Genomic DNA, 13,398 nt, shown 5'->3' with positions numbered 1-13,398 from the left:
AAGACTATTTGAATTGACTACAGCAGAGAAAGAAGTGGACCACTTCTTCACCTAATTTAAGCATCGGTGACATGGTTATCATCAAGGAAGATTCTCTTCCCTCTTTAGAATGGAGAACGGCCTGTATTGTAGAACTTCATCCAGCAGAGGATAACAAGGTTCGAGTTTTCACTGTTAAAACTTCTAATGGTGTGTTGAAGAAATGCTAATGAAGAAGAGGAAGTTGTGCTAATTGTTTTGGGATCTGGAATCCTGCGATTCAGAAAACATATTTCATATTCTACTGCAGCAGCTGTAGCATTACCATTACACACACCCAAAATGAATACCATATCAGTGTATTCCTCTATTGTAAATAAGTAGGACATTACTTCAATGGCAAACTGATCACGTTCAGACTAAAATTTACATAAAACCTTCGCTAATGACAGCACAGTTCATAGTCCAGGTATATTTAATGTATCTTACAAAATGATTTAAATACTAATATAAAATTATGTGTTGCTGATCAGTTGTTATTTTATTGCCAAATTTGAAATAATAATTTTTTGAAAAATTTATTGTATTTCTGTCATTAATAAACAAATTATTATCTAAATAACATTTATTTTACAATTGTGTAATTTCCACTTTTTTTTTTTAGTTTTTTAACAGGAATTTATAACAGTAAACTTTGTTTCTACAAATTTTTTCTTCACCAAAAACGAATTTGGGTTTTGTTTACATTAAATATGTACTTTTCTGACAAATGTAGTAATGTACTTTTCTAAATAAAATTAAAATGTTTCTAACTTTTCTTTGTTTTCTTAAACTTATCTTATACAGCTTTGTTCAGAATTAAATTTTCTATATGTTTTTTTTAAAAGTCCTGTTCAAACATTGTAAATCCAAAAATTAAAAATTTTTCAAATTAACTATAAATTGTTTGAACTGTTTTGATGAAAAAATATGTAAAAAAAAATTATTTTTAAAATACCTGACGCTACCACACGTACAGTTATCACAACTCGACCAATGGGATCTTTCAGCGTTCTATCGAGAGCTTCAAGTGAATGCTTGTGAGCCATAGTGCATTCATCCCAGATAATAATTTTGCATGTTCCCAAAACTTCAGCCAGGCCTGAATGCTTCTTATGTTACACATTGCATCTGGATTTGTCTGAATGTTCAATGGCAACTTGAGTGCTGAATGCACAGTCCACCCGCCATCAAGCAAGGTTGCTGCAACGCCTGATGAAGCAATTGCCAATGCAAAAATGTTTCCAAAGTTGCCACTATTTCCCGCTCCTCCATCTGCTCGATGTGATTGTATTGGCAGCGTGTGTTAATTTGTTGCTCCTCATTGCCCATGAAGTAAATTTGCAAAAATTTTGGATCGGCATCAGGCATTGAGAACAAAGAACCAGTTTGATGATACACTTGGCCCTGAATCTTAAATATTGATTCAGAATTACGACCATCCTCATTCTGAATGATTTTTGTCCTTTGGAAGCAAGAATGGAATTTACGAATTTTACTCAAAAACAATTTCGATTGAGATGTGGCTCCAGCCAATATTGTTTTCAATCATTCTGGCAGAATTCAATGGTGGAAGTGAAACTTTTCCTGATGCGCAGCAAAGACTGGCTGATTCACCTTTGTATTTAAATGCATGACAGTGTTGGCATTCTTTGTCCATACTAACGATGACAATTAGTGCACGTGATGAATAGTCTCTTTCTGGCTCATATTCGAACGCAAGGCGGTGAAGTGATGCACATGTCAATGCACGACGTTCTTGCATGCACTGTTGATCATGTGCTCTGTGTGCAAAGGTGACTCGTTGACATGCCTTTCTTTGTCTCAACGCATTAGCTCGAAGACGTTCATTGTGATGCTCTTGACTTTCATTTGCACGTATGTTTGCAACCTGGTCTCTTAAATTTACATTGTCCGTCAATTGATCTTCTGCCGTTCTATTTAACCAATGGTTATGGAGTATCTGTGCATGCCGTGTACGTTGTAAAATTAATAATTAGTGTAATTAATACATTTTCATCCACATTACTACTAATTTTCACTTAAGATCATTCTAAAATTTTTTTATTTAATAATTTTGAAGATTCATGTGATAGCTTAATTAATCAATTAATAAAAAATTAAAGTACTGTAAAAAAAGCAATGCAGTTAAAATTTTGGTAGAAATTTTTATAATTTTTGTCATTCTTACATCTATTTTACCAAATTTTAGATAATTGTAAATTAAAAACAATTTTAGAAAATTTTTTATAAAATTAATCGGCTACAATAATTATAACTTCAAATTTTTAAATATTCTTTAAATTCTTTCTTTTTCCTGTTTACCCTCCGGTAATTACCGTTCAGATAATACTTCAGAGGATGATATGTATGAGTGTGTAAATGAAGTGTAGTTTTGTACATTCTCAGTTCGACCGTTCCTGAGATGTGTGGTTAATTGAAACCCAACCACCAAAGAACACCGGTATCCACGATCTAGCATTCAAATCCATGTAAAAATAACTGGCTTTACTAGGACTTGAATGCTGGAACTCTCGGCTTCCAAATGAGCTGATTTGGGAAGACGCGTTCACCACTAGACCAACCCGGTGGGTGAAATATTCTTTAAACTATAATTATTATAAGTAACTTAAATATAAATGTTAACATTTATTTTACAAACCTACATTTTTATTTTCAAAGAGCTGTTCAATACTTCATAAGTTGCATAGAATCAAATGAGAACTGACAATTTAAATTTGTAGGTTAAGTTGATTATTATTGAATGCACGTGTATACATCATTAAAATTCATGAAACATCATGTAAAATACTCACTTCAATACTGCACCTTATAAATTTGCACAATATATATTTTTTAATTACACTTTAAAACATTATTTCAATAAATAATAATATAGTATAATATTCTCAATAAGTGCGCAATTCTAAACATGATCGCAGTGCTGCCTACCGGATCCAATTGTGAACCTTAACCATCCCAAGATCAACAACACATAAATAAATTAAAAAAACATTTTCTATCGGATCAAATTGTGAATCTACACTATTCTCGAATCAACTTAATCACATACCCAAAATTTCATCAAAATCAGTCCAGCCATTTAGGAGGAGTTCAGTCACGTACACATGGACAAAAGAAATATATATGTAAAGATTACCCAATTAACAAAGTTATCTCAAACATAAAAAACAGGGTTTTTCACATCAACTTATTGGTTTCACCCCAAATTTCCCAAAAACTGCTGCAGATACAGTTCTGGAGACCATTCGTTATTTCAGAAACAAAAACCATAATAAATCACTAATTTTTCCCCTTTAATTAATAAAAATTTCAGTATGTTCTCATTTCATCAGGGTAGCTGAAATTCAAGTGAAATCTTTCACTGGATTTAATGCAACTCTAAAATGAAACATTTTCAAACATATGTTTACATGAACTTTTCCATTATTTTCATGAGTAAAATTGGTTATGAAAGTCCCACAAGAACTTCATGATTCACTCTGTATAGTCAGAACTGGTTATATGCTATGTGAAGTTCAGTTCAATACAAACTTCCTTTGTTGCAACATTGGCTTGTTAAAATTAATTGGTTAAGGATCCAGTAAAAATTGATGAGTGTATTGCTATTGCTGAGACAGACATGGGGAGTAAAACCAAAATTTTTGGATATTTGGTAAAAGAATCAGTAAAAATTTTAGTGCCTTATTAAGTCAAGAGCAAATAAGAATATAAGAGTACTTTTTCACATTACAATATGAAACCGTTTATTTATATCATATAATGTTCAACAGTAAGTATAAGTGTGTGTATTTATTTGTGATCCTCAGAATGATAACACTTGTCAATGGCATAATCAGTTTGAAATGATTTGATGCATATGTAAAGGAAAGGGTATGAGATGAAGGAAAATGTTGAATGTGTCAGGAAGTCTCTCCTAGTAGTCCTAAAAAATAAATTAATAAGGCCAGCTGCAAACTAGCAATTATGACAGTGTGGAATATTTTAAGGAAATGCTTAGATATGACTCATACCATTTACATCTTTTACAGGCTTTCAAACCTACTGGCTACACTATGCATGCTATAATGTCATGATCAAAATGTTGCACGATGATTATGAGTTTCTTGATTATATTGTGTTTACTGACAACACATTTCATCTTCGTGAAAAAGTTAATATGTATAATTTCTATATCTTCATGTCAGAAATTCCCTGTGAACTCTTACAATGTGGAAGGAACTCCCCCAAAATTAAATGTTTTCTGTGTGACATCCCAAAGATAAACTTACAGGCCAATCTTTTTCACTGAAGCAAGTGTAACAAGAGTTGTTTATTTAGTTAGATATGTTGTGTACACAGCTCTTCTCAATTGCAAGATGGATCAGAGAATTTTATTTGTCCACAGGATAGTGCGCCTCCTCCCTGACATAAATTTGTAAGGGATCAGTTGAATGATGTTATTCCCAACTGTTGGCATGGACCCGATTCAGAGCTTTTTTGCAGCAGCCTTCAAGGCCACTTGACCTGATCCCATATGATCTTTTACTTCAGGGTTTCTTAAAGAATCTTGTGTAACTTCTTCTGCTATCTATTGATTTACCTGATTTAAGCTACAGAACTGAAGCAGCTGTCGCTTCCATTACTGCAGACATGATGGTTAAAATATGGGATAAACTCGCCTAAAAGTTGGATGTGTGCTTCATGACAAAAGATGCTCACATTGAACACTTGCAGGGAAAACTGAGGTTAGACTTTCATTTATTTTGATTCATTACTGTGTCAAAGTTAAGTACATTAAACAGCTTTAAAACCCTGATTTTTTTTTTGTACACCCTAATTTTACAAGGTTGACTGATAACAATAAAATCTGCACAACGAATAAACTATAAAATTAAAATTTTAAAAATATATATAAATATATTTTAAAATATATATATAATACATTCTTCTAAAAAGAAGAAGATTATATCTTCCATCATCTCCACTGGATCAATGGATATACATATGTGGATGTAGAGGCTATAATGAAAATTCTTAATATGAATAATAATGACTAAATCTAAACTTACCTTAGTGAGACAGTATCACTTGCATCATCATTGGAGGGTTTAAATGCTGAATCAATTGATGTAAAAAATGTATTAAAACCTTTTTTAACAGAATTTGATAAATTAAACGGTATTTTATTTTCAGATGGTGCAGCAGGTGTCGTAGGTGATATCATATTAACTGATAAACTACTGGTGTGATGTAAAGGAGGAAGGTAGTGATTTCGACTGCCACTCACACAGTCATTCAATGGATGATCGACAAGAGTAACTCTACCCTGTTAAAAAAAAAAAAATGTACAAACTGCATTAGAAAAAGGAATCTGACTGATTTCATAACTATATAATGTAAATGTACTTGATCTGAATGCCTAATGTGTTGTCAAACATATCTCATTCCTCTTTGTTAACAGTACAAAGAGATTCTTAGTTTGAATGCTAAAAATGTTGTAAAATGGCCATAAAAGTACTAATAATGATGAATGTCCAGTAAACCTGCAAACAGCTGAAGTTAAAAAAATTCAAATTTATGAACAAGGTTAAGTAAGTAAAGATATCCTTGGCAAGACAGTAAAACTATCCTAACTAGCTCAAAAGCAGTATCTACGGTAATGTGCTCTCTTTCTCTTCCCTTTCTTTTATTTATTTTTCTTTGGAAGTTCTTCTTTTCTTTCTTTTTTCTTCTTTCACAGCTATGGGAGTTGTATCAGCCTGGTTCTATCTGTGGCAACATTCTGATAGTCAGTAAGATACACGCTAGAGCTTAGGGGAATAGCAAGTACTTGTTGCAATGTCCAAGCAGTCTGCTTCCTATTCTGGACTTGTATAGAAAGTCACACTAGTGGTCAAGGTGCCTACTTTGTAAAACCAATTCCAGTTATCGGTCAATATCTTGGTCTTAATTCATTTGACCAATTGACAATTCAGCTGCTTCTAACAAAGCAACATGGGTTGGATTAAATGAGCTAACACTTACTCCTGTTTTCAGCTGTGTTATTGAAGAATGGTAAAATCTTCAAAAAGTGAATCAAAACCAGTGTTAAATTGTAATTCAATGAATATGATTCTGAAAACAAAGTTCAATACTCATACCTGAAAGTCATAAAACATTTCCAGCTGCTTTGAATAATATATGATTTTTTTTTTTTTTTTAATATTTTTTTATGAAGAAAAACCACTGATTGAATTTATTCTACCATAACATATAATCAGTAAGGAGACTTTTACCTTCATATTTTGTAGTTTGAGGGGAGAAGTTAGGAAAAAAAGACAAGATTTGTGTGATATTGGCAAATGATGTCTGACAATGACAACACTGATCAGCATAAGATTTTTTTTTTTTTTTCGCATTATGTAATGCTCTTAAGTTACAATCACTTAAATTTATTTGTTCCATCATTTGTGGAAAAAACAATACAATATTATGTCTGTATGTTTGCTTATTCATATCTAATTTATATTATGATGCATGCTGTAGACCTATATTTGATACATAACAGTCTAATGATGTTATTTCATGTCAAACCAGACATGTTAGTGAGCCAAGTAATGAGTAATTCAACGTGATGAAATTTTCTTCAGTATGGGTTCAGCTCTTAATATGACTTGCTATTTTCTTTAGTTGTGGTAGTGGTTTTATCATACACATATTATAATGATTGTATCATAAGTGATGCCATAAATTTAGTGAAAGATTTTACTAGATTAAAATGTTTCTGAACATTGAGATTTGTTAATTTTTGTGTGTGTGTGTGTGTGTGTGTGTGTGTGTGTTTTGTGCTGTGTTTTATTGCATTCCATGGTTAGGTTTATCATACATCCAGGCTTAGCCTGGACAGTCCCAGTTTTTTAGTGCTGTTCAGGGTAGCAAAAATATTTGGAGTTTGAGAATTTTATGACTGGTGAGGTTTTAATTTTAAACCTATATATGTTTAACATCACTTTTTTAAACATTCTCTTACGGCCGTGCCTCTCTCAGCCGACCTTGGAGCAAGCGCTGACATCAATTTTGATGGAGGCATGGCTACTAGTCTTGCTACAACCTTTTACTTAATCATTTGGCAACACAACAGGGGCAATGTATTTATGTTGTTTTTGTACGTGAAGTAACTCGTCTACATGTTTTTGATAATTTTATCTCTGTTTGTTTTTGTCCCATCGTTTAGCAATGGGCAAACGAAAATGTGTGTTTAATGTTAACTTACAACAGGAATACAGACTTTTGAAATTGTGTAATGACAATAACAATGAATTTGTTTTATGCATACTATGTACTGGAAAATTTTCTGTTGGAACATAAAGGAAAGGGTGATGATATATTGAAGACCATGTGTAAACAGCTAAACATAGGAATGCTATTAATGCTACTGCTTCAGCAAACATAACAGATTTTTTTAAAGCCAAAGGCGGGAATAACAATTAACAGTGATCTGGAGTGTGCTGCTAAATAATTCACATTTTCATTCCATATTGCAAGACATGAACTCAGTTTCAAAACATCAGACTGCACATCTAAATTGGTTAAAAAGTTATATGACCCAAAATTCTCATCTGCTAGAACCTAAACCAAGGCAATTATTGTTAAAATTATTTCACCATTTATATTTGATGATGTATTGCATTCTTTGGAAAACATTAATTATGTAACAGTAACGATGGATAGCTCAAACAGAAGTGAAGTAAAACTTATTCCGATTGTTGTCAGATATTTCAGTATCGATTGCAATGAAATGTTACTTGAAACTGCTCAAATTTTGACACACTAACATTTGCGGCGTGTGAAAAAATACAAACTTGAATAAAAGTTGGTTTGTTATACTGCTGATAACACTAACAGTAATTCTGGTGGTGTGAAGAGAAAGGGGAATGAAATTTACTCAGAAAAGTTCAAAGTGATTTAGATAGACCTTAATTTTATTTTTAGGAATTGGCTGCTCAGCCCATATTATACACAATGCAGTACAAACAGTATATGATTCTCTACCGCTGGACATAGAAGTTGTTATAAAAATTTATAAATATTTTCACATACAAGATGTGTTCAAAAAGTAATGAGAATTTTGAAATTTTATGGGTTGTATTAGTCTGATTCTCAGGATTTTTTCGTTGTTGTATTGGTAAACATGTTTGAAAAGTATCTGTACATTTTTAGCCATATTGGATGTTTAGTCGGTTGTCAGCTGTCAAAAGGATACACATGTTTTGATACGATCGGCAATTTTTTATTTGTTTAAATAATGGATGAATGTATTAAATTTTGCTAGAGAATGGAATAAAGTGTAGCAATGGCTTAAAAGTGTTAAATATTGCTATTGGTGAGTCTGCTAAGAATAAAGCAAGGGTTTATGAGTAGTATAAGCGTTTCCATGAAGGTCATGAAGACGTTGAAGATGACGAGTGCCCTGGACATCCCAGCACATCAACAACTGATAAAATGTGGAAAAAGTGAAAGAAATGATTATGAATGATCGCCGAATCAGAATCAGAGAAGTCGCTGATGATGTTGGGATATCAATTGGCTCATGCCATTAAATTTTTTTCAGAAGTTTTGGATGTGAAACGAGTGACAGCAAAATTTGTTCCAAAATTGTTGAATTTCGAACAAAAACAGCAGTGAATGGAAGTTGCTCAGGAGTTGCTAAATGAGATCAGCAACAATGCAGGACTACTGAAACAAGTCATAACAGGTGATAAAACATGGGTTTATGGATATGATGTCGAAACTAAGGCTCAATCGTCCCAGTGGAGGCATTCTGGATCACAAAGACCGAAAAAAGCTCGACAAGTATGGTCGAAAGTGAAGATTATGCTCAGTGTGTTCTTCAATTTTAATGGCATAGTGCATCAGAGTTCTTGCTACAAGGTCAAATGATCAATAAGGAGTATTACCTACAAGTTCAACGCCGTTTGCGTGAAGCATACCAAAAAAAATGCCCACATTTGTGGATTAATGCGCCTGTTCACACTTCATTGCTTGTTTGTCAATTTTTTTGCCAAAAACAACACTGTAATGATACCCCAGCCGCCATATTCGACAAGACATGGTCTTGTGTGACTTTTATTTATTTGTATATACAGTAAGAGTAATAAAACTTAAAGAATTTTGTTATCTCATAGCAGCACAAGGTTCCTTAACCCACTGGGTTGGTCTAGTGGTTAATGCGTCTTCCCAAATCAGCTGATTTTGAAGTCGAGAGTTACAGCGTTCAAGTCCTAGTAAAGCCAGTTATTTTTACACAGATTTGAATACTAGATCGTGGATACTGGTGTTCTTTGGTGGTTAGGTTTCAATTAACCACACATCTCAGGAATAGTCGAACTGAGAATGTACAAGAGTACACTTTGTTTACACTCATACACATCATCCTCATTCATCCTCTGAAGAATTATCTAAACGGTAGTTACTGGAGGCTAAACAGGAAAAAAGAAAGCACAAGGTTCCTTACTTTGTTACCTGCAATTGAAATTCTTTCAATTTTTGATGGCCTAAAATCATACTTATCTTGTGACAAATGCCCAAAATTATAATTTGATTTTTTGAAAATCTAAAAAGTGAACTGTTTTTGAAATTTTTATACGGTACTCTACTGTTATTTTTAATAACATAATTCTGAAATTGGAAGCTAATTTCATGACAGCAGCAGAAGCATTTCAGGCATATTCTGAATCAATTTGTCAACTTCAGGAAAGAAAAATCCACAAATTTATACCATCTTCTGCCAAATAATTGCTATGCACTCTAAAAGAAAATAATGATGTTCAGGAACAAAAATTCTTCTCAAGCGTAGACAATTTTTATAATTCTAGTATCCAATACTTTGTGGAGAACCAGTTTCGATAAAATTAGTAAGTTTCAGTGGATAAATATACGAACTGGTCTGATTTAGAAGAGTGCACAAGTTGTTAATGAAATTATAAAATATTCCAAAAATATTGATGATCTATTTGATAAACACACATTGTTGAACCAGGTAATTCAAAACCAAACGATAGGTTGTGGTTCAAGTTCTAAAAAAGTACCAGATACTATTGAAGAGAAGTGGAAAAAATTTTTAAAGTGTTTCAAATGACTCATACTTCATGTTGCAATATTTGTAAAATGGTTGAGTTTGTGATGTCTTCGCCTGGGACATCTGCTTCAGTTGAGAGAGTTTTTTCAATTATTGGGAACGTTTGGTCTGAAGAAAAGGGTAGAGACTTTCAGTATCTACTGTTAAACATCTGTACACAAATTAAGATCAGAAGAATTATATCAAACCTAAGAGTGATTAAATGATTGGCAACAAAAAACAAATGAAATGATGATCAACTCCATCTTGGGGAGAAACACTGTCCGATAATATCAAAGGAATAATGAACTAAAAGATTGAACTTATTAATAATAATGAACTTATTAAAGATTGGGCATGTATGCCTCAGTGTATATGTTGTTCTTGTGAGGGTCTATTTTTCAGTCACTCTGTAGTTAACTTGAATGTAGATTAAAGTTAAATTCAGAAATTCCAGAATAATTAAATAAAATTAAACTAAAAAATGCAAAAATAATATGATTCTAGATTATAATTTTCAATTAATATTAAATAATCAGATGTTTCACCAAATCTATTAAATACACACATATGCAATAATGCCTATTAAATTATATATACACATTTTTACAAGTACATAGAATTTTATTTCACTAATAACTTCTGATTTTTTCATTTTTTTTTATAGTTATTGAATAATTATTTATTGTAAACATTTTTTTACAATCACAAGTTAATATTTATTAATAAATCAATAATTTAAATTTAAAAAAAAATAAATAAAAAAACACAAAGGAGATGAAATCTGATTCGAATCTATGTGCCTTTCCTTTAAGATCAAAATATTTCATTAATTAAAATTTTAATTTTAATCTCAATTGCAATCAAAAAGGGAGGTGCAAAACTAGATGTTACAACAGTGCTAAATAAAAAATGTTAACATCCTACGGCTAATCGTTTTTGAGTTATGCGAGATACATACACACATACATATGTACAGACACTATCCTGAAACTAGTCAAAATGGATTCAGGTATAGTCAAAATGGATATTTCTGTTGAAATATGAAATCCAAAATGTTTCGCTATCACAATACTTCCTTTACTTCATACAAGGAAGTAAAATAGAGCATTTGCCGTTTGGGGTATCTATGATTTGGTGAGAGCCTACTAACCATTATGATGATTGCTATTTTTGCTTAATAAATGTTACCGGTTTCAATTCAAACAATAAAAACAGTATCGCATACCCAAATGTTCATTCAGCTATGAGACATGTACTTCATGGTGTTGATTTACACACTCCAACTTCTTGGAAAGAAATTTTTGATTATCCAGAAGGTTCAACCAATGAAACCTCAACTTCAATATATGTTAATTACATTCCAGAAGTCAAATACTGAAACTCACCTCATCACACATGCAGAACTGAGCAACCTAATTCGTGACTTGTATTTGTCAGAACATTAACTCCTAGGTTCACGTCTTAAAGAATGGAATTTATAAACCAAGGATACTAAAATTTCAGTATATTGAAATCAAAACAAAAATTTACTGAAATACTTTAGAACAGATGGTTTAATTTTTTCCTGCTGTGATGTTAAGGGGTTAATGTCTGAACTGGACAATGAATATGTTATTCATGATTGGCGTTTATTTATTGACTTATCAAAAAGAAGCATAAAGGCAGTGTTGTTGCATAATTTGAATAAGTTTTCTTCTATACCGGTAATATATGCTGTAGGAATTAAAGAATCTTATTAAGTATGTCAAAAATCTTAAAAGCTATTAAGTATGATGAACACTCATGGCAAATCATTGCTGAACTGAAAGTGATATGGTTTCTTCTCGGTCTCTTCTTTTTCTGTTTAGCCTCTGAAACCACCGTTACGGTATTACTTTAGGAGATGAAAGAGGATGATATGTATGAATGTAAATGAATTGCAGTCTTGAACAGTCTCAGGTCGACTATTCCTAAGATGTATGGTTAATTGAAACCCAACCACCTAAAGAACATATGTATCCGTGATCTAATATTCAAATCCGTATAAAAGTAACTGCCTTTAGTAGGATTTGAACCTTAGAATTCTCGACTTCAAAATCAGCTGATTTCTTCATCTCGGTCTCCAGAGTGGCTTTACAAAATACATGTGTTTCTTGTGTTTGTGCGATAGTCAGGCTACAGATAAACACTGCATGGTTAGACTGGTAAAAAAAAATCAGTTTACCCCAGGAAAGGAAAATGTTGTCAATATTCCCCAGGTCATATTATTTTACAACTTCTACACATAAAACTAGGCCTGATGAAGAATTTTGTAAAAACATTAGATACAGATGAAGATGGCTTTAAATATTTAGCTAGGTTTCTTCATGATTAAGCGAAGCCAAATTAAAAGAGGAAATATTCATTGGGGCATAAATAAGAAAAATTAATTTGTGAAAATATATTTGACAGCAAACCTAAAGAACTAGTGGCATGGAAGTCATTCAAAGATGTTACTGGTTTTCTTGGGGAAAAAAGCTGAAAACCATGATCAGCTTGTAAATGAACTCTTAGTGAACTACAAAAAGGTTGCAGAATATCACTGAAAATTCATTTTTTACATTCTCATTCTCACTTGGACTTTTTTCCTTTAAACTTGGTGACATCAGTAATGAACAAGGAGAAAGATTCCACCAAGATATATTGCAGATGGAACAATGTTATCAAGGCAGATGGGATTAATCTACGATGAGTGACTGACTACTGCTGGATGATAAAAACAGAAGACTTCACTTATCACAAAAGGAAAATAAGAAAAAACAAATTAGGATAAACTTAAATGTCTGCAAAATAGAAGTAGGAATTTTAATTGTAATTATTATTGTTTTTGTATTTACCATTTAAGAAGTTTCTCAATATTTTAAACGGTCATAACTAAAAATCTGAAGGTGATGAAGAAAAACTGATTTCATTTGTGCTTAAGATTCAGCATAAAAAATGTACATATTAATCTACTTTTATCTCGGTTCCAAATTTTTTTTTATTAACCTGTGTAATGTACCTAATCACACATACAATTTTTGTACGGTTTTTTGTTTCTACCAAGGCTAATCTAAAACTGCCTTCCAATAAATTGATTAATGTCTATTCAAGCACTTACCTTATCACATCAGCTAACAGAAACTCAACTTTCAAAGAATTCTCCGGTCAAAGTACTTGACCAGTTGTTAATCTGAATTGTGTACATCATTTAATGCAAAATTTAATGCAATTTGATAACAGCTGATATCATTTAAATGCTATTACTTAGACACTACTAC

The 13,398-nt window shown here is 32.1% G+C and overlaps 1 protein-coding gene across 3 annotated transcripts in view; it reads right to left on the bottom strand.

Moving 5' to 3' along the window:
- Nucleotides 1–13,398, bottom strand: part of LOC142332545 (bridge-like lipid transfer protein family member 3B) — a 130,704-nt gene that overhangs the window by 40,174 nt on the left and 77,132 nt on the right. For all 3 annotated transcript variants that reach the window (XM_075378999.1, XM_075379001.1, XM_075379000.1), the window contains one exon: nucleotides 5,091–5,347. In XM_075378999.1, the coding sequence (XP_075235114.1) occupies nucleotides 5,091–5,347 (257 nt within the window). The remainder of the gene's footprint in view (nucleotides 1–5,090; nucleotides 5,348–13,398) is intronic.

The sequence above is a fragment of the Lycorma delicatula genome, chromosome 11 (genome assembly GCF_047948215.1).
Source record: "Lycorma delicatula isolate Av1 chromosome 11, ASM4794821v1, whole genome shotgun sequence".
Lineage (NCBI taxonomy): Eukaryota > Metazoa > Arthropoda > Insecta > Hemiptera > Fulgoridae > Lycorma > Lycorma delicatula.
This window is presented reverse-complemented; position numbering and strand designations above follow the sequence as displayed.